The sequence below is a fragment of the Thalassophryne amazonica genome, chromosome 1 (genome assembly GCF_902500255.1).
Source record: "Thalassophryne amazonica chromosome 1, fThaAma1.1, whole genome shotgun sequence".
Classification (NCBI taxonomy): Eukaryota; Metazoa; Chordata; class Actinopteri; order Batrachoidiformes; family Batrachoididae; genus Thalassophryne; species Thalassophryne amazonica.
In genome coordinates this window covers 166818195-166840653 of record NC_047103.1, presented here as the reverse complement: position 1 = coordinate 166840653, position 22459 = coordinate 166818195, and the positions used below count along the sequence as shown (strand labels likewise).

Here is a 22459-nt window from a genome sequence, read left to right as displayed (position 1 = left end):
AGCTGTGGAACTGGCCCTGGTTCATAGAGGTTGGCAACAGGCGCCGTTAGTTTGAAACACATTCAGTTGTGAAGTCGCACACCGGCGTCTCAGTACTCACCCGTCCTCTTTCAACGTCTCTGGTCATCAGCCGTGTGTAACCTTCAGTGTCCTGTCCTTTCAGATCCTAAACACACACAAAACACAAGATGATGCAATACAGACCTGTAGCCCCGCCCCCTCTCAGCGATCACCTTTGATGTTAGCCGTGCTGCTGCTAATTTTTTTTTCTTCATATATTCGAGCAGAAAGGGTGAGGCTAGAAATGGGTGATATAGAAATCCCTCCTCAAGAACTGTGCTAGTACAAAGCTAATTGTCATAAACAAGTAACGAATGCTACAGTGAATTATTGATACAAACTGCGTAATGTCTTGATGCTATCTAATGAGTAGAGCTTAACAAAATAGGTGACTGATTAATGTAGTCCCTGTGGATAAAGTCACTCTAATTGAGCCACAATTCCACAAAATAAAAATACTTTTTTGTGCAAATGTATTAATTTAAATTAAATAAGTATACTAAATCTCTCAGATAGCAATAGCTGACTATTTTAGTAGGTTTCCGGAGTCATGGTATTTCTGAAATACTGTACGAGTTGATAAATACAATATACTTTATTATGATTATGGCTAATAAATGTGGCTATAATCTGTTAAATTATTTGTCCTTCCTTGGAGCATTTATTGGGAAAATACTAAGAAACATGTTCCCGAGAGGTCCTCCTAAAATTTTTATATTTAATCATAATTGGTGAATGCTGTCATGTAGCCTGAGTATATATGGTATATGGTATATATTCCAAATGCATTCATCAACGCAGCCTGTTTGTATTCCTCAAGCCATCAAATCACAACATTTTGTCAAAGCCCTTTGAATCACAATGATTATGGAAGGAAATGATTTTCTTCACCGTCAGAAATCACTGTATGATTCCCGTGACTGTGACTAACCTAACCACAATTTTAATGGCAGTAAAATGAGAAAGTTATTTAAGGTTTTCTGATAAATGCTAGTTTCACATGCATTGCACTGCTAATGCGGAGGGCAGCATATGCGTTAGCGCAGCGACACTTTGACAAAGCGTTGCTACAGTATTTGATGTGTCTGAATGAGATCATGTTATTTATTTGCTCAAAACAAACTTGACAGTATCACTTTTTAAAGTTAGCTACAAGCTAGCGAGCCAAGCTAGCTGCCTTGGTGAGCCACCGCAGTAAGTATGCCGTTCATCAGCACAGTAGCTAAAACATCTCGTTGTTTTTGCTTAATGTTGTTTTGCCACCAATATCTGCCGCTATAACCATATTTATTTGTTATGATTATTATTATTTAGCATCGCTTATGCTATTGTCTGTTTTTTGTTTTGATGCTTTTATTTTTTTCACTTTTTCAATATGGAATTTGTTTTTTACATGTTTCTAACTGTAGTTGGCTCAGTATTTGTCACTTCACATTATGGAACTATGACTCTATCTGAAAAAGAAAAAAAAAAACATAAAAAAAAAATGCTGTAGTTGTGGTGACACACATGATACCAGAAATTAAGCTTTGGTAACGTCAGTAGAAGGTGGAAAAACAAAATCATAGGAGGAGATCAGTAAACAGGCTGTGCTTGATTTGGCAGTCACAGTTTGGGGTTTTCCCTGTTCTCTCCCCCGACGATTCGAGGAAACACAACATCCAAAGGTTCCATGTGATGGACATGAAGACAACCAGTGATTTATGTTTGATGACTCACAGCGTAGGTGCTCTCCTCCGCCCCCTTCAGTTTGGTTGTGAAAAACTACAGAATGAAAATAAAAACAAATCAGGAAGATCAGAAAACGACCGTAAATTAACTGGTGACACTTTAGTAGTGTAAAGGCCACCATAGACACGCTGTATCAGTAGCTAAAGTATATTCCAAATCATTACAGAAACCCGGTGTCGCAGACCGAACGGTCTTCCCCTAAAAATCGGTCCGCCTTTTGCATCTGTGCATGCGTCATTTCGGACCACAGCAGCACGTCTGAGATGGAGTCTCTTCACCCAAAGCAATAAAATGGCTTAATGTGATTATTAACCATCAGATGATAAAGGTAAACCCTCTTAAATCATTCTAAAGTCAGTTTTAAGCAGAAACGAGGCGAAATCGAAATGTCCGACGCGCAGTGAACGCATCAGCAAGCAGCTCGTTTAGCCTCAGCGCTCTGATCGCTTTTGCTGCCTTTTATAATGAAATAATGCTGAATTCATGATCGTTCTACAAAAGCTTCAGATATCTGTCGCTGAGATACAGTAGTGTTCAGAATAATGTGACTAAAAAGATTAATCCAGGTTTTGAGTATATTTCTTATTGTTAGATGGGAAACAAGGTACCAGTAGATTCAGTAGATTCTCACAAATCCAACAAGACCAAGCATTCATGATATGCACACTCTTAAGGCTATGAAATTGGGCTATTAGTAAAAAAAAAAGTAGAAAAGGGGGTGTTCACAGTAATAGTAGTGTGGCATTCAGTCAGTGAGTTCATCAATTTTGTGGAACAAACAGGTGTGAATCAGGTGTCCCCTATTTAAGGATGAAGCCAGCACCTGTTGAACATGTTTTTCTCTTTGAAAGCCTGAGGAAAATGGGACGTTCAAGACATTGTTCAGAAGAACAGCGTAGTTTGATTAAAAAGTTGATTGGAGAGGGGAAAACATATACACAGGTGCAAAAAATTATAGGCTGTTCATCTACAATGATCTCCAATGCAATGGACAAAAAAAAACAAAAAAAACAAACAACAAAAAAACAAACAAACAGAGACGCGTGGAAGAAAACGGAAAACAACCATCAAAATGGATAGAAGAATAACCAGAATGTAAAGGCTCACCCATTGATCAGCTCCAGGATGATCAAAGACAGTCTGGAGTTACCTGTAAGTGCTGTGACAGAAGACGCCTGTGTGAAGCTAATTTATTTGCAAGAATCCCCCGCAAAGTCCCTCTGTTAAACAACAATATTTTGTGGACTGATGAGAGTAAAATTGTTCTTTTTGGGTCCAAGGGCCGCAGACAGTTTGTGAGACGACCCCCAAACTCTGAATTCAAGCCACAGTTCACAGTGAAGACACTGAAGCATGGTGGTGCAAGCATCATGATATGGGCATGTTTCTCCTACTATGGTGTTGGGCCTATATATCACATACCAGGTATCATGGATCAGTTTGGATATGTCAAAATACTTGAAGAGGTCATGTTGCCTTATGCTGAAGAGGACATGCCCTTGAAATGGGTGTTTCAACAAGACAATGACCCCAAGCACACTAGTAAACCAGCAAAATCTTGGTTCCAAACCAACAAAATTAATGCCTCGCAGATGTGAAGAAATCATGAAAAACTGTGGTTATACAACTAAATACTTGTTTAGTGATTCACAGGATTGCTAAAAAAGCAGTTTGAACATAATACAACCCCTGTCAAAAAATTATGGAATCACCAGCCTTGGAGGATGTTCATTCAGTTGTTTAATTTTGTAGAAAAAAAAGCAGATCACAGACATGACACAAAACTAAAGTCATTTCAAATGGCAACTTTCTGGCTTTAAGAAACACTATAAGAAATCAAGAAAAAAAGATTGTGGCAGTCAGTAACGGTTACTTTTTTAGACCAAGCAGAGGAAAAAAATATGGAATCACTCAATTCTGAGGAAAAAATTATGGAATCACCCTGTAAATTTTCATCCCCAAAACTAACACCTGCATCAAATCAGATCTGCTCGTTAGTCTGCATCTAAAAAGGAGTGAACACACCTTGGAGAGCTGTTGCACCAAGTGGACTGACATGAATCATGGCTCCAACACGAGAGATGTCAATTGAAACAAAGGAGAGGATTATCAAACTCTTAAAAAAGAGTAAATCATCACGCAACGTTGCAAAAGATGTTGGTTATTCACAGTCAGCTGTGTCTAAACTCTGGACCAAATACAAACAACATGGGAAGGTTGTTAAAGGCAAACATACTGGTAGACCAAGGAAGACATCAAAGCGTCAAGACAGAAAACTTAAAACAATATGTCTCAAAAATCGAAAAATGCACAACAAAACAAATGAGGAACGAATGGGAGGAAACTGGAGTCAACGTCTGTGACCGAACTGTAAGAAACCGCCTAAAGGACATGGGATTTACATACAGAAAAGCTAAACGAAAGCCATCATTAACACCTAAACAGAAAAAAAAAACAAGGTTACAATGGGCTAAGGAAAAGCAATCGTGGACTGTGGATGACTGGATGAAAGTCATATTCAGTGATGAATCTCGAATCTGCATTGGGCAAGGTGATGATGCTGGAACTTTTGTTTGGTGCCGTTCCAATGAGATTTATAATGATGACTGCCTGAAGAGAACATGTAAATTTCCACAGTCATTGATGATATGGGGCTGCATGTAAGGTAAAGGCACTGGGGAGATGGCTGTCATTACATCATCAATAAATGCACAAGTTTACGTTGATATTTTGGACAATTGAAAGGATGTTTGGGGATGTTTCAAGATGATAATGCATCTTGCCGTAGAGCAAAAACTGTGAAAACATTCCTTGTAAAAAGACACATAGGGTCAATGTCAACGAGTAGATCTGATTTGATGCAGGTGTTAGTTTGGAGGATGAAAATTTACAGGGTGATTCCATAATTTATTCCTCAGAATTGAGTGATTCCATATTTTTTTCCTCTGCTTGGTCTAAAAAAGTAACCGTTACTGACTGCCACAATGTTTTTTTCTTGATTTCTTATAGTGTTTCTTAAAGCCAGAAAGTTGTCATTTGAAATGACTTTAGTTTTGTGTCATGTCTGTGATCTGCTTTTTTTCAACAAAATTAAACAACTGAATGAACATCCTCCGAGGCCGGTGATTCCATAATTTTTGCCAGGGGTTGTAGTATTGAGTTTGTAGCGTCAACAGCAGATGCTACTGTTATTGTGAACACCCCCTTTTCTAGTTTTTTTTTTCTAAAAGCCCAATTTCATAGCCTTAACAGTGCGCATATCATGAATGCTTGGTCTTGTTGGATTTGTGAGAATCTACTGAATCTACTGGTACCTTGTTTCCCATGTAACAATAAGAAATATACTCAAAACCTGGATTAATCTTTTTAGTCACATAGCACTACTATTATTCTGAACACTACTGTAGATGATGACCGGAGGCAGTTTGAAGCAGAAACGAGGTGATAATCCGTGAACCATGTCATCAACGAGACCGATTTTTAGGGAGACCGTTCGGTCTGCCACACTGGGTCTGATCTTGAATATGGTCAAGGTCACTCGAGGTCAAATTAGACAATGCATATGATAAACCTACGTGTGGTTTCTCATTAATTTCTAATAGTAATTATGGGTGTGCCTGGCACAGTTTAGCCACTATACTCAAAGAGTTTGAATGGCCTTCATTGTGACCTTCAAAATAAAATGCAATGACATGTTTTTTAAAACAAACATATGATTTCCGATTCATGTCGAATAGTAACTATGGGTGTGTCTGACACCCTGTAGCCACAATATGTATATGAAAAATATCAATGACCTTAAGTCTGACCTTCAAGGTCACTCAGAGTCAAATCTGATGGTATATTTTCAAAGACAAAAAAATAAATAAATACATTAATTTGCATATAGAGTCTGCTGGGTGGGACTGACCCGCTCCTTGATGAACATGCCGGTGACGATGAGGCCATACAGACCCAGGACCCCGTCCAGGATGAAGCACATCTGAGGGTCATATACCATCATAGCCTCTACAGGAGTCAGAGGTCACAGGTCAGCAGAACAACACCATAACATTCAGCACAATACAAAACTACCAGAGCTGCTAATGACATTTCCATCACATATTTAATTTTTTGAGGACTAAAGAGTTTAAACACACACACACGCACGCACGCACACATGCACAATAAGATGTGTCCATTAAAAAAAGCCTTTGATGTTGAACAGTAAAACCAGGAACATAGAAAACAAGGGAATTTTTTCAAATATAATTTTCTAGATTGTCTTGCTTTACTGGAGATCGAAAAATGTGTGTGTGCCCTTTATTATTTATAAAGGGCTGCGATAATTTAATCCAATAGCTGTTCAATTAAGCATGCTCACACTTTGTTACCTCCACCAAGGAGGTTATGTTTTCAGTCAAGTTTGTCTGTCTGTCTGTCTGTCTGTCTGTCTGTCTGTTTTCAGCAGGATAACTCAAAAAGGTTTGAACAGATTTTGATGAAATTTTGTGGAGTGGTTGGAAATGACAAGAGGAACAAGTGATTAAATTTTAGTGGTGATCCGGATCACGGTCCGGATCCAGGAATTTTTTAAAGGATTCTTCACCATTGCGGGATAGGGGGAATTTTGACATTCTAGTTTGTAACTCCACAAAAACAAGGCAGAAAGGCTTGAAAAAAATTAGGGTGTAACATAGTCAAATGTTCTATCAAACAACAAAGTTTGGTGATGATCGGATCCGGATTCCAGATCTGGTGATCCAGAATATGCAAAAATATAGGGAAACTAGAAAATGTGTTAGTGTGAGGTGACAAATGAAGCTAGAGATGCACAACTAACACCAAATTGTAGCTGAATATGTACTGATTCAGTAAGGTGTCATCAGATTTGATGTAGCTTCAAATGTTATGGAGCTAGATCCAGAAGAAAACCGCCATTACCAAAAAATCATTTTTATACAATAACTTTTGAACTAATAAAGACATAAAAGTGATTCCAAGTTCTAGTGGTATGTTTTCATGGTCAAGGATGTCAAATATAAAGGAAAGAAAAGTGTATGTATCATAGTTTTGGTTGTAACACTGAATTGTTGAATAGATCACTGTGCCAAGGAGGGAATCTCTTTAGGGTCAGTGACCCTATGGCCTTGTGTAGCAGATGCAACACTTAAAAAATAGTTCTATTTCAGAATTTACTGTTATTTATTTAGAGAAGTGTTTCATAAATGTTAAAAAAATAATATATTTGCAGTTTAGTTGAATAATAAATTGAATTTTGTCTCTTATTTGTTTTTGTCTTTAAGCACATGCAATATCAATATCAGTGCTCAGATGACAGTAGCTTCTGGGAAAGGTGCAAGTTGCAATAAACTGTGATGCCAAGCGCTAAGGATACATGCTATCCAGTCACAGCAAATGAAACTTTTTTTTTTTTACTAGCAAACATCATTGTTAGACTTTTTTAGGTTCAATGATTCCACGGCGTGTAGATGTTATGGCGTCAGTGACCCCATGGCCTTGGCGGAGGTTTGCACTCTCTGAGTGCTTCTAGTTTAAAATGCATCCTGAAATATATATTATCAAATATTGACTGCTTCCGCAGGAATGTATGATTAATAAAAACATAAATATCTAATTGATTGGAGGAAAAAAATTTTTTTTCTTTGTGTACAAATTGTGATTTTTTTTTTTATTACGTTAAATCCATTTGTCTGGTTTTCACACTATAAATTTTTGAGCCACACCAGTTTGTTCATAAGGTTTTGTTTTCATGTCACGTGTGAAATGTGTCTCAGCGGTTTCCTCAGTGCTCACTGAAACCTCCAGCTGTGCGTGTGCATGCACGTGCACACGCAGAGAAGAACTCGAGCGCTAAGTGTGCCGCACATCACCGCCACAGAAAAACCAGGTCACATTCATGCAAACTCTTCATACTCTCCACAAACATTATTCAAACGTGATAAGAAGGTTATCACAAGACCTGCAGAGATGTCCCAGACTGCATCTCCCTGACATCTTGTTCCAGACGTCCAGTTGTCATCACTATGTCTCGCTTCCCCAACATCTGATGCCGCCCGTTAACTCGGGCATCGTCTGAGCTGGTATGGCTTTAGCTTTATGCCTGTTTATGTTCTGAGGCTGACTTGGGTAACATTGGAGGTCTATCCTGTGGACCTCGTGTTGGATGTCAAGACAAGCACTGGGGTTACCACCCATAGTCCAGCACCTCCAAGCAACAGAAAGAGGAGGATGAGGATTAGTGAATGTCACAGCCACGATGCAGAATGAAATGAGGAACATTCATGAGTACATCAGAAAGATGGCCACCTGACATCACCTGTGGCAAGAGGTGATAAAGAACAAGAGGAGAAGGTTTCATGGAAGACCAAGCCTCTCCATGATGTATACGTACCATCGACAGATAGAAGAAGTACCTGACATCAAGAAGTCCTACCAGCAGCTGGAAAAAGCTGGACTAAAGGACAGCACAGAGGCTCTGAACATAGCAGCACAAGAACAGGACCAAAGCACCAGATCCAAAGAGGCAGGGGTCTAAGACAGCCAATAGGACCATAGTTACAGGCTGTGCAAATGTGCCCCAGAGACAGTCCAGGACATAGTAGCAGGAAGCAAGATGCAAGCTGGGACAACACACTGAGAGGCACAACCAAGTGTCAGAAATTGTGTACACGAACACCTGTGCCTCACACGGATCAGAAGTCTCCAAGTCCCAATGGGAGATGCCACCAAAGGTGGTTGAGAAGGGCAGGGCTCAGGTTCTGTGGGACTTCAAATTCCAGACAGACAGGCAGCTGCTGGTCAACCAATCAGGCATTGTAGTGGTTGACAAGGAGAAGAAGAATCTCATCCCAGCTGACAGCAACATCAGAAAGAAGGAGCATAAGAAAATCAAGACGTACCCAGGGCTGAAGGAGCAACTGGAGCAGATGTGGAAAGTACAAGGCACAATATCATTGGTCTCTGTCCAGAATAGAGGACCCAAGCATGAGCATGAGGCACACACAAACACCCCCCCGTTGTATAAAAAATGACTTTGGTAGAAGTTCAAGTTAAGTAAAAGTCTTAAAGTATCTAGTATTTATTGTACTTAAGTATGACAAGTAATGTACAACTAAATGTACTCAAGTACTGAAAGTACAAGTAAATGTTAATAATCAAAAACAGACTGATTATTTTTTAATAAAAGTTTATCTAGGCTTGTAAATGACTGGTAGTATTAGTCAAAATACTGAAAATTGTGCACATCACACAAAAACACTTCAGAAACAAGGTTCAAAACCTAAACGAGAGAAGGCTACTCACTAGGTGTTCACAGGAAACATTTATTTCTATATGTATTTATTTATTTTCATTGTTACATGGTTTTATCTTTTCTGTTGTGTTTTGTTTCATTAGGTTCTTTTTGTCTCTTTCTCTAAAATTGTATTGTAACATTATTAGTCTATTATTACTGACTATTATTGTCTATTATTGTTGTTGCTATTATTAATATATGAATAAAAATAAATTAAAAAATTACAATTTGATTCTTTTATGACAACAAACGCTGAGCCATTAATTATACAGAAAACAAATCAACACAAACGTGCTGATGCGAACAGCTTAATGCTAACTTTAACACTGAAAACGCCATAGAGGTGCTAACGCGTTAGCATCGGTCCCGTGTTTAAGTTCTAAAATACATCTATCAACTGTTTCAGAAGACCATAACAGGCCGGTTTAACATAAAAATATTAAATATTACTCACAGACATATGCTCTTCAGGGTTTTAGCGGGAAAAAATGAGTTTAAAGCGAAATAAAACAATCAATCCACGAATCGTAGATCAAAGCACTGCTTCGACCTGCGAATCACTGCTTCAATTGGTTCAAGGTTCAAAGCAAAGCCGCGCTGCAGAAAAGTTGATTACAGACCCGCTGCAGGTCTGTAATCAATGAAATCGTCCTGACAAACACCCCCCAAGTGTGCAACTGCAAAAAAGCAGACCGGACATGCCTCATGACAAATCAGCCTGACTTCATTGCAGTCACTAGTTGTCTCTGGGTGAAAATACGACTTTTTTACGTGTGTGTGTTTTGTTTTTGTTTTGTTTTTTGTAATGAGTAACGGCATGGCGAATAGAAAATGTATCGGAGTGGAAGTATGCAATTAAGGTTGGAAATGTAGTGAAGTAAATGTGAAAGTAAGCTCAATTAAAAAAAAAAAAAAAACTCAAGTACAAAGTCAAAACGTACTTAACTACAGTAGTGAAGTAAGTACACACACAGAAAAACACAAACCCCAATTTCTGGTCTTGCAGTAATCATGTGCAGACAGTGCTGTATTTTCCATTTTAAAAATAAATAATAATTTATCAGTTAAAAATGAAGACACTTGTTTCAGCATCTCCAGACTGAGTTTTTATTCATTGCAAATATAATATATCTGGACAATCATTTCAATGCATGTTTAAAAAAAAGACATGAATTCAAAAGAGCATAACCACAAGTTGCTGGTGATTTCACTTATCAGGCTACAGGGTACCTTTGCTCAGATAAAACCAGAAACGTTCTGATAATATTTGCAGAAGGAAGGAAGCATTATGAGTGGGTGGTCACTGAGTGATCGCTAATCTCATCAACACAGTCAACATAAAACATGCTTTCATCGGAAAGTTTTATAAAAAAAAAATGGGCTTCATGCCGTTCAGCGTGCCGTTCGCTTCTTCATTGTTTCACACAGCTTTAACGTGCTTTAACACCATTTAAGAAGCCAACATTTAAAGTATTTGCATTCATGTTTATTTCATAAAGAATATTATATATATATATATATATATATATATATATATATATATATATATATATATATATATATATATATATATATATTCCTTATAAATATGCTAATTGTAAGCAGAAATATTGGATATTCAGTTATTTTCCAAACAATTAAATTAATAAGTTTTTGCAAAATTGCAGCTCATATTTTTATTAAATTTGCATAGAAATATCTTAAGAATTTCTCATAAGTTTAACATATTTATTAATGACATATTAAACATTTGGTAATTAATTATAATTTGTATGATATTATTAATATGAATAATATATTGAACAATTAGTTGGTTAAAAAACAAACGGCTGTATTTTATTTTTGTGCTCATATTCGGCTGTATTCATTCAATGTTGAACATTTTGTTAAAGATGCAGATTAGAGACGAGCAATTCAAATGATGGAAAAATATTTGAAGTGGGCGGGGCTGGAACCTCGGAGCTGTGTTATTTGTGTTGCGTGACACATACATAAATATGTAACATTCTGATGACAGGGTACAGCAAGTTCATAAAATTATCAAGTGAATCAGGTCTTGACATGACCCGATGAACACCTGTGCATTAGTAGAATACATCATCTGCTTGAAAGACCATAAAAGCTTGTACAAGCTAAATTGTCATGTGGAATCGAGAACCAACAATCAATTAATTCTTTCACAAAAGTGGATTTGTTGAAAGTCTGGTTGGTACGTTGCAACGGATGGGTTTGGCTTGCATCGACAAATAACAACATCTGTATTTAAATGACAGGACTTATCGAGCTAAACCAGATGGTGAACCAGATGCCTTTTAAATTGAGTTTTTTTTTTTAAACTTTTAAAATTTAATAGTTATATCAAAGCTGTTTTGTGTAAAATGTTAGGTTGGTATGTCACACACAAGTTTGGGTTGTACACACTAAAACAAGTGTTTGTCGCTAACTGTTGTTACTTATCCAACTCCATCAGATGGGTAATTGAATCATTTGTTTTGTAGCATTTTTACCTGTTAAACTGAGGTTTTTTTTTTTTTTTTTAAACATTGTTTACGTATGAACATTACAAAAAGTGGCTTTACGTAAAATGTTGGGTCAGTAAGTTGGAATATAGAGGTTGGGATTGTACAAACAACTAGAAGCACTCGGAGATCGCAAACCTCTGCCAAGGCCATAGGGTCACTGACGTCACATGGAATACCCTTTGGCTTAAGAGACTTATTCCACGTCATTTCACGCATCTACCGTCATGTTTCAGATTCAGTGGTTAAACCCTTAGATCTTCAGCAAATGTATTTATAAAGAGAAACTGCATGAACTACACAAGTTTTTTTTTTAAATTTCTAATAAGTTTATTCATTGAGGAGAAACAAATGCTAAATTATTGTTTTGTTTTAACTTAATTTTTGTTCAGCCTTTGTAACCCCTCTTCATGAAGTTAGATGCAAAAATGTTGAAATTGGTCCTATCCTGCAATGATAAAGAATCCTTAAAAAAATACTGGATCCGGATCGTGTTCTGGATCATTACCAAAATTTAATGACGTCTAAGTTAGGCCGAGATACACCCCTGGTAAAAATGTCATTGAAATCTGTCGAGGATTTTTTGAGTAATCTTGCTAACCAACCAACCAACAAACGGACGCAACTGAAAACATAACCTCCTTGGCGGAGGTAAATATGAATGACTGCAGCTAAACGTTCTTATTGATCCAGCTTTGCTTGACAGCTAACTGCACACTTTATTTACTTTTGCAGCTTTTATATTTTAAAAGAGTTGAATACTTTTCTGCTTTTTGCAGATGATGTCATTCTGTTCGGCAGTGTACACTGGGCAGGTATGAGGCCGAGTGTGAAGCGACTGGGATGAGGATCAGTTGCATAAAGCTGCTAATGAAGTAACTGCTTAAAGTAACTGCAACTAAAAAAGTAACTTGTCGGGTAGGGTGTTGGATCCCAGCAGTCATCAAGAAGTAACTTTGTGTAAAATGTCCGGTCAGTGGGATCAGATTATACTGAGCTAAATAATGTTACTCATCCAGCGCCTTCCAACAGCTAATTAAAGACTCAGATTTTTTTTTTTAAACTGATTTTTTTTTTACTTATTTCCCCCCCAAAGATATCAAATGTACACATTGTTATTTAAAGTGACTCCCAGAGCTGAAATGTGAACTGGTGATTTCATGTCAACATGTACTGGAAGTCTGAGGCAGCTGGAAAAAAGTCACTTCACTCTGACATGAGCTTGTTTCAGGAGGACGTGAGGGATGAATGCGTTCAACATCTATGCTCGACAGCATTATTCATCAGCCTGTTTTCCACTGGGCTGTTGTTTGTGTGATTGTGCTGAGTAATCACTGATGGAAACTACTAAACAGGTTAAAAGGTTCAACTGGAAACTGCACCAGAAACAAAGCTGTTTTATGAAGATCAGCACTTTGTGAAGTTATTAAAGTAGGCGCCTGAAAGTTTTATGAAATGTGACATTTAATGCCGACAATTTCCAGAATAAAAACTGAAATAAATAAATATAAAGGTTTTTTTAACAGTTATTACTGTTAATTTAAAAAATGCAAATCTCCACCAACACTAGTTTCCAATTCCACAAATTTTTACCTTGGAAAAAAATTTTCAAGGTCAACATCTTGTTAGAAGTGACTTTTGATCAAATGTCAAAAGTCATGTGATCAAATGTCAGGAGGATGTATTTAGTTCATGCACTTGAATTGAAATTTTTTGTTCAACTTTTTCACTTTCTGAATTCTTTTTCAGATCATTTTCACAGAACATTGGTTATTTCTGCTATGCACAATTTGTCATTTCTTTTTGGCACTTGGTTTCCGACTGATAACTGGAAGACAAACAGGCATAAAATTGGAACATCATCCAATTTTGATGGTGTAGTTAAATCCATAACAGAAAAATTAAGAAGAGTGGCTGAGGCACTTGAGATTGTGATTGAGATATAATGCAAAATATACACCAAATGGGCTTTTCAATATTAAATTCAATCAATCAATCAATCAAATTTTTTATATAGCGCCGAATCACAATTCAAACGTCCATAAAATCGACAGTCCGGATCAGATCTGGATCAAACTTTGTTAGGTGATAGTGAGTGCCAGTCTGCTCCTCAGTTTCAAATATGAATGTGATTGTGGCACGTTTGATTAAGACATAATGTAAAATATACATTAAATGGGGTTTTCAATGTTAAATTTAAATGACCACAAAATCTGTCATACGGATCAAACTTTGTCAGCCGATAAAGGAAACCATCCTAAATAAGACTCTTAAATATAAAAGAAATTCAATCTTTTTTGACAGAGTTATGATTTTTGGAAAATTCAATCATTGTTAAATGATAGGGATTTTTCCAAGATTTTTCCTGACTTTGACCTATGACCTTGAAAATTGAATCAGTTCTTGCCTGTCAGCATATGAATCCTCTGCAAAAATTAACAATATATGAAAAATTGTGGCTTCCAGGATGTTCACAAACAAACAGGCGAAAACATAAACGGGTAAAAAAACTGAAGCAAATCAAATCAAATCAATTTTATTTATATAGCGCCAAATCACAACAGTTGCCCCAAGGCGCTTTATATTGTAAGGCAAAGCCATACAATAATTACGGAAAAACCCCAACGGTCAAAATGACCCCCTGTGAGCAAGCACTTGGCAACAGTGGGAAGGAAAAACTCCCTTTTAACAGGAAGAAACCTCCAGCAGAACCAGGCTCAGGGAGGGGCAGTCTTCTGCTGGGACTGGTTGGGGCTGAGGGAGAGAACCAAGAAAAAGACATGCTGTGGAGGGGAGCAGAGATCAATCACTAATGATTAAATGCAGAGTGGTGCATACAGAGCAAAAAGAGAAAGAAACACTCAGTGCATCATGGGAACCCCCCAGCAGTCTAAGTCTATAGCAGCATAACTGAGGGATGGTTTAGGGTCACCTGATCCAGCCCTAACTATAAGCTTTAGCAAAAAGGAACGTTTTAAGCCTAATCTTAAAAGTAGAGAGGGTGTCTGTCTCCCTGATCCGAATTGGGAGCTGGTTCCACAGGAGAGGAGCCTGAAAGCTGAAGGCTCTGCCTCCCATTCTACTCTTACAAACCCTAGGAACTACAAGTAAGCCTGCAGTCTGAGAGCGAAGCGCTCTATTGGGGTGATATGGTACTATGAGGTCCCTAAGATAAGATGGGACCTGATTATTCAAAACCTTATAAGTAAGAAGAAGAATTTTAAATTCTATTCTAGAATTAACAGGAAGCCAATGAAGAGAGGCCAATATGGGTGAGATATGCTCTCTCCTTCTAGTCCCTGTCAGTACTCTAGCTGCAGCATTTTGAATTAATTGAAGTCTTTTCAGGGAACTTTTAGGACAACCTGATAATAATGAATTACAATAGTCCAGCCTAGAGGAAATAAATGCATGAATTAGTTTTTCAGCATCACTCTGAGACAAGACCTTTCTAATTTTAGAGATATTGCGCAAATGCAAAAAAGCAGTCCTACATATTTGTTTAATATGCGCATTGAATGACATATCCTGATCAAAAATGACTCCAAGATTTCTCACAGTATTACTAGAGGTCAGGGTAATGCCATCCAGAGTAAGGATCTGGTTAGACACCATGTTTCTAAGATTTGTGGGGCCAAGTACAATAACTTCAGTTTTATCTGAGTTTAAAAGCAGGAAATTAGAGGTCATCCATGTCTTTATGTCTGTAAGACAATCCTGCAGTTTAGCTAATTGGTGTGTGTCCTCTGGCTTCATGGATAGATAAAGCTGGGTATCATCTGCGTAACAATGAAAATTTAAGCAATGCTGTCTAATAATACTGCCTAAGGGAAACATGTATAAAGTGAATAAAATTGGTCCTAGCACAGAACCTTGTGGAACTCCATAATTAACCTTAGTCTGTGAAGATGATTCCCCATTTACATGAACAAACTGTAATCTATTAGATAAATATGATTCAAACCACCGCAGCACAGTGCCTTTAATACCTATGGCATGCTCTAATCTCTGTAATAAAATTTTATGGTTAACAGTATCAAAAGCAGCACTGAGGTCTAACAGAACAAGCACAGAGATGAGTCCACTGTCTGAGGCCATAAGAAGATCATTTGTAACCTTCACTAATGCTGTTTCTGAACTATGATGAATTCTAAAACCTGACTGAAACTCTTCAAATAGACCATTCCTCTGCAGATGATCAGTTAGCTGTTTTACAACTACCCTTTCAAGAATTTTTGAGAGAAAAGGAAAGTTGGAGATTGGCCTATAATTAGCTAAGATAGCTGGGTCAAGTGATGGCTTTTTAAGTAATGGTTTAATTACTGCCACCTTAAAAGCCTGTGGTACATAGCCAACTAATAAAGACAGATTGATCATATTTAAGATCGAAGCATTAATTAATGGTAGGGCTTCCTTGAGCAGCCTGGTAGGAATGGGGTCTAATAGACATGTTGATGGTTTGGAGGAAGTAACTAATGAAAATAACTCAGACAGAACAATCGGAGAGAAAGAATCTAACCAAATACCGGCATCACTGAAAGCAGCCAAAGATAACGATACGTCTTTGGGATGGTTATGAGTAATTTTTTTCTCTAATAGTTAAAATTTTATTAGCAAAGAAAGTCATGAAGTCATTACTAGTTAAAGTTAAAAGAATACTTGGCTCAATAGAGCTCTGACTCTTTGTCAGCCTGGCTACAGTGCTGAAAAGAAACCTGGGGTTCTTATTTTGTTCAATTAGTGATGAGTAGTAAGATGTCCTAGCTTTACAAATGCAGCAAATGAAACCAAACTAAACATGGACACGGGTTCCAGAGGACTTGGAGGTCACTGGTCTGGTTTTGCTTTCAAGGTGAACAAAAATGTTGTTCTACAGAACGATAAAACCAGATTAGAATATTCTGCCTTCAGAAAAGCAGAAAGCCTCGATACGTTTGTCAGAACTGATTTCAAGTGTTGCACGTCAGCAGGATGAATCTATGAAAAAGCACGTGGAGAAGATTAGATGGCATGGTTAGTGTGTTGAGTGCAGGCCACCTTCAAAACTGAGTCTGTGTGTGCAATGGAGACAGGTGAGGGAAGCCACCAACGCACCTGGAACAGCTGCAAAACGCAGGTGAGACAAACAGTTATCGTATCATGTAGAAATCATAGTGACTAAAGCCCGACCGATATGGATTTTTTGAGGCCGATGACGATAACGATATTTGGATGAAAAAAAATGCAGATAATCGATAAATCAGCTGATTTGCCGATAGCCGATAAATCAGACGATATTATAATTTTTTTAAATGAATAAAATGTTCTTTTTTTGGACCCTTAACAAAAAAGGTATGAGCTAAAAGCTGAAGCTTTGTCCTCATATTGATTAACTTAGAATAACAGAGTTTAATTTTCAAGTTCAAAAAAATCCTTATAAACTTACTTGTTTGCTTTTGTCAGCCTATCAATGCAGTATGACGGTGAACTACGGAGGCCGGTGATGAACACACTTAAGCAGGGGTGTAAGCAGCTCTTAGGTGAATGGAGTCAGAGCTCCATTTACTGGACAAACGGTGCAAGGACATTTTACATTGCCGACACAAACATTATTTCAGTAAATGTTCTGTTTATGAGAAATTATCAGCATTCTATCGGCAAAATTTCGGCCGATAGTGAGTACTTTGAAAAGGGCTTATATCGGCCGATAATATCGGCTGGCCGATATATCAGTCAGGCTCTAATCGTGACTGAACGCCCTCCGCTGACCGCCGTCAGCCACTTCCTGATTCAAGCATTTTTCACACTCCCTCAATTTTACGTTGACCACATCCCCACTGATCTCTTCCCATCATGCATTGCACCTCTGCAGTGGTGCACTGGTGATAAAATCACCTACAGCCCCGGAAAGATCCCACAAGCAATTTCACGGAGTTACCCCAGACGTTGTCATGGTGCCTGTCTGTGTCTGTCCTCCTCCTCTGGCCCCCCCCCCCATGGACACTGTGGCCAGTTTAGGACTCCTCTCCCATCTCCTGACCTTTGACCTCTGCCCTCTGCCTGAGTGAGTCATTAAAAACAGTTTCTGAACTTGCTGGTGTTTTCTCTGTGTGAAACCATCCACCTGTGCCAGAAGAAAATTTCTTACATCAAAATATTTGTTCCTCCAGGTTTTTTTTTCTGTAATACTTGCGACAACTCCATTTTGGTCCTTTTCCCAACATGCATTGCACATTTTGAGCCCGTCATCGCGCCGCCAAGTTCCTGCGAGTGGGGCAGCTCCTACTGGATTGACTGCACTTATTTAACACTTCTTACTGCTTGTTATAGCCGTAAAAGTTGCAAACTCCTCGGAAAAGATAACTCAAATTTTGGAATTAATATTAATACAAAGACAGGTCCATAAGTATTTGGACATTGATATATATAGTAATTTTGCATCTGTTCACCTCCACAGTGGAGTTTAAACGAAACGACATTACTTTTGTGCCGACTTTTAACTTTAATTCAAAAAATATCACTTAATATATTAATATTGGCTTGGGACCAAACTTCATATGAGCTCTGGAGTCAACTGGCTTCTTCCAGAGGCCAAATTATAAAAGTTGCCACTGTCTAAATACATATGCACCTGAATCTCACAAATACATGAGGAAAAAAATTGTAACACTGCGAAAAGAAAAAATAGATTTATTATCTCAAGAATTAACTTAGTAACTTGATGAGCTGACCTTTCTTGGAAATACTCAAATTTAGATTACATATGTGGAAAAATGTGACTATTACGTCATTAAGCGCTCAGTTCCTGTAAATGTAAGTCTTATCAGCTCACACGGAGTAGCAACACAACCCACATGTTGCCTAATTTCTACTAAATAAATATGATTATCACATCTGAATGTCACATGTTTTTAATCTAAAAATCACAAAATGAAAGCAGGGAAAAGTGCAAAAACAGTCTCTTGTTAAGATCTTAAAAAAAAAAAAATAAAAATCTGTTTTCAAGGGTGGAAAAAAAAACATCTAAAATTACAATTACAAAACTAGTGGTTCTCTAATCGTTTAGTCGTTATTTATTTTTTTATTGTATACATTATTATTACTGTTATTATATTTATTATTTGTAAAAAATAAATGAATAAAACAATCATACAGTAATTGCATGATGTGTGTCTGTGTTTTGGTGTAAAGAAAGAGAAAAAGCGTCAGTTTGTTCACGCGGTTACACAGGAAGTCGTTTGTTCCTGAACACCTGAAAGAAAATCCAGGACACCTCATTTCTCTCTCTCTCTCTCTCTTTTTATCTCGTTGATGCTTTTCTCGTCTGAAAAACTACAATTATGCAATTTATGGTGCTATCCATGTACCTTTAATGTACATTCTGTGGTATATGTGCAATGAATTGTATTAAATAAATTCAATTTGAACTTGGTTTCATGTCAAATCTGCAGAAACACTTTTGAAAAGGCTTCAGTCGTGGCCTTGAGTTGCAGTTTTGAATTCTGAGTTTTCTAATACTTTTGATCTGTAACTGAGGGAACGTGTGACTGAGACCGAAACGTGTCTCATCATCAGTCACACGGTTGCCACGCTGAACCAGAGCCAAGCTCATTTAGAGTCAAAGCTTAAAACCACACAGCTGCTTCCTGAAGATGGAGTGGCTCACCGTCTGTGGTCAGCAAAACGCTGACACACACACACACACACACACACACACACACACACACACACACACACACACACACACACACACACACACACACACACACACACACACACACACACACACACACACACACACACACACACAGAGGCTAAAGTACATGCAATAATTTTATATCCTTGTTCAAAACTGTTATTTACTTTATATTTACACCAATCTATATTTTAAAAGCCAAGTGGCCTCTATGTATGTGCATGCGTATACAACCCCTGGCAAAAATTATGGAATCACCGGCCTCAGAGGATGTTCATTCAGTTGTTTAATTTTGTAGAAAAAAAGCAGATCACAGACATGACACAAAACTAAAGGCATTTCAAATGGCAACTTTCTGGCTTTAAGAAACACTATAAGAAATCAAGAAAAAAAGATTGTGGCAGTCAGTAACTGTTACTTTTTTAGACCAAGCAGAGGAAAAAAATATGGAATCACTCAATTCTGAGGAAAAAATTATGGAATCACCCTGTAAATTTTCATCCCCCAAATTAACACCTGCATCAAATCAGATCTGCTCATTGACATTGACCCTATGTGTCTTTTTGCAAGGAATGTTTTCACAGTTTTTGCTCTATGGCAAGATGCATTATCATCTTGAAAAATGATTTCATCATCCCCAAACATCCTTTCAATTGATGGGATAAGAAAAGTGTCCAAAATATCAACATAAACTTGTGCATTTATTGATGATGTAATGACAGCCATCTCCCCAGTGCCTTTACCTGACATGCAGCCCCATATCATCAATGACTGTGGAAATTTACATGTTCTCTTCAGGCAGTCATCTTTATAAATCTCATTGGAAAGGCACCAAACAAAAGTTCCAGCATCATCACTTTGCCCAATGCAGAGTCGAGATTCATCACTGAATATGACTTTCATCCAGTCATCCACAGTCCACGACTGCTTTTCCTTAGCCCATTGTAACCTTGTTTTTTTCTGTTTAGGTGTTAATGATGCCTTTCGTTTAGCTTTTCTGTATGTAAATCCCATTTCCTTTAGGCGGTTTCTTACAGTTCGGTCACAGACGTTGACTCCAGTTTCCTCCCATTCGTTCTTCATTTGTTTTGTTGTACATTTTTCGATTTTTGAGACATATTGCTTTAAGTTTTCTGTCTTGATGCTTTGATGTCTTCCTTGGTCTACCAGTATGTTTGCCTTTAACAACCTTGCCATGTTGTTTGTATTTGGTCCAGAGTTTAGACACAGCTGACTGTGAACAACCAACATCTTTTGCAACATTGCGTGATGATTTACTCTCTTTTAAGAGTTTGATAATCCTCTCCTTTGTTTCAATTGACATCTCTCATGTTGGAGCCATGATTCATGTCAGTCCACTTGGTGCAACAGCTCTCCAAGGTGTGTTCACTCCTTTTTAGATGCAGACTAACGAGCAGATCTGATATGATGCAGGTGTTAGTTTTGGGGATGAAAATTTACAGGGTGATTCCATAATTTATTCCTCAGAATTGAGTGATTCCATATTTTTTTCCTCTGCTTGGTCTAAAAAAGTAACCGTTACTGACTGCCACAATCTTTTTTTCTTGATTTCTTATAGTGTTTCTTAAAGCCAGAAAGTTGCCATTTGAAATGACTTTAGTTTTGTGTCATGTCTGTGATCTGCTTTTTTTTCTACAAAATTAAACAACTGAATGAACATCCTCCGAGGCCGGTGATTCCATAATTTTTGCCAGGGGTTGTATACGTATGGTTTCGCTCACGGACAAACTGGGGAGAGCCAACATTTGCCGTTTGCTATGCTTACAAAAACGGCAAGTTAATAGGACTAATATTTTTGGAGAAATTAAGGACATTATGTAACAACAGTGAACAATGGACGTTGATATTTACATTCTGGACTCACATTATTCCAACTCATTATCAAAACTTTGTATAATTTATTACCACCCTTCAAAAATGTCAGCTGCCTATTTTATAAACACTACCCAATCTAGAGCCCATGGATCCCCATAGGCAGCGCAGTGGTTTGTTAATTTAATTTGGACAAACTTCATTCATTTGGGTGTCATCACTTGAAGTAACTTCTTGAAATTTTGTCCTTTTCACTGTCGATAAAACTGGATTTAAAAAGCTCTTTATCTCCAACAAAAGACAAAAATACATTTTAATTCTGCAGCAAAGTCAGACGACAAGTTTCATCAACACTTCTATGATTTATTCAGCAAAACACACACATACATCTTCAACTGCGTTCTCCAATTAAGGGTCACGGCGGGCTGGAGCCTATCCCAGCAGTCATAGAGGGTTTGGTGGGTGCACCCTGGACAGGATGCCAGTCTGTCGCAGGGCCACAAACACATTCAAACCCTACGGAGAATTTAAAGTTTCCAATCCACCAAATCTGCATGTCTTTGGATGCACCCAGAGGGACCCCACGTAAACACAAGGAGAACACACAAACGCCACACAGAAAGGCCACAGAAGGGAATCGATCCTGTGACCTAGTGCTAACCACTAACTTAGCGTGCTGCCCTATTCAGCAAAACAGTTTAATTAAAAGAAAGCAGTGTATTCAATTACACTCATCCAGTTCCTTTTTTGTAATGTTTTATTTTGAAGAATATATCAGATTTTTAAGAATTTCAATTTTTTTGTGGCCCTGGACATTTGAAATGTTGGCATTTATTTACCTTTTGAGAAATTTATTTTGATTATGTAACATTTCACTCTGTGAGTTCAGAGTTCATTAAATGTGATGTGTTGTTTCAACACAATTCAAACTACATATTTTTAAAATATTACCTAGCCACAAATTAATAATGCATGACCAGCCACAAATATTTTTCTAAACAATTTCAATGGAGGACTCTGTAGCTTCCAAAATTAAACTAATAAAAATATTTGTAATAAATACCTTACACCTGTTTTTAAATTATTAGGTCACTAAATATGGCCTCACTCCAAGGACGGCTAAAAAAAAAAAAAAAAAAAAAAGGAAAATTATATTTAATCCAGTCAATTTAATGTGATTCATGATTAGGATTTGTTAAAAAAAAAAAAGATCTTTAGCACAAATGTAAAATCAACATATCCCCTTTACATTAGTTCAAATTTGATGTTTGGAACACATATTTGGAGCGACACAGAAGACATTAAAACTAAGTTATAAATGTCAAAGTTTATAAAGATAGCAGT

At 37.5% G+C, this 22459-nt stretch overlaps 1 protein-coding gene across 1 annotated transcript in view; it reads right to left on the bottom strand.

Annotated features, from left to right (window-relative positions):
* LOC117517707 (T-cell surface glycoprotein CD3 zeta chain-like) overlaps window positions 1–22459 on the bottom strand; it is a 36374-nt gene that overhangs the window by 9508 nt on the left and 4407 nt on the right. Inside the window, exons 2-4 of the mRNA XM_034178828.1 lie at window positions 5702–5799; window positions 1780–1824; window positions 101–166 (exon numbers count right to left, since the gene is read on the bottom strand). Of these exons, the coding sequence (XP_034034719.1) occupies window positions 101–166; window positions 1780–1824; window positions 5702–5799 (209 nt within the window). The remainder of the gene's footprint in view (window positions 1–100; window positions 167–1779; window positions 1825–5701; window positions 5800–22459) is intronic.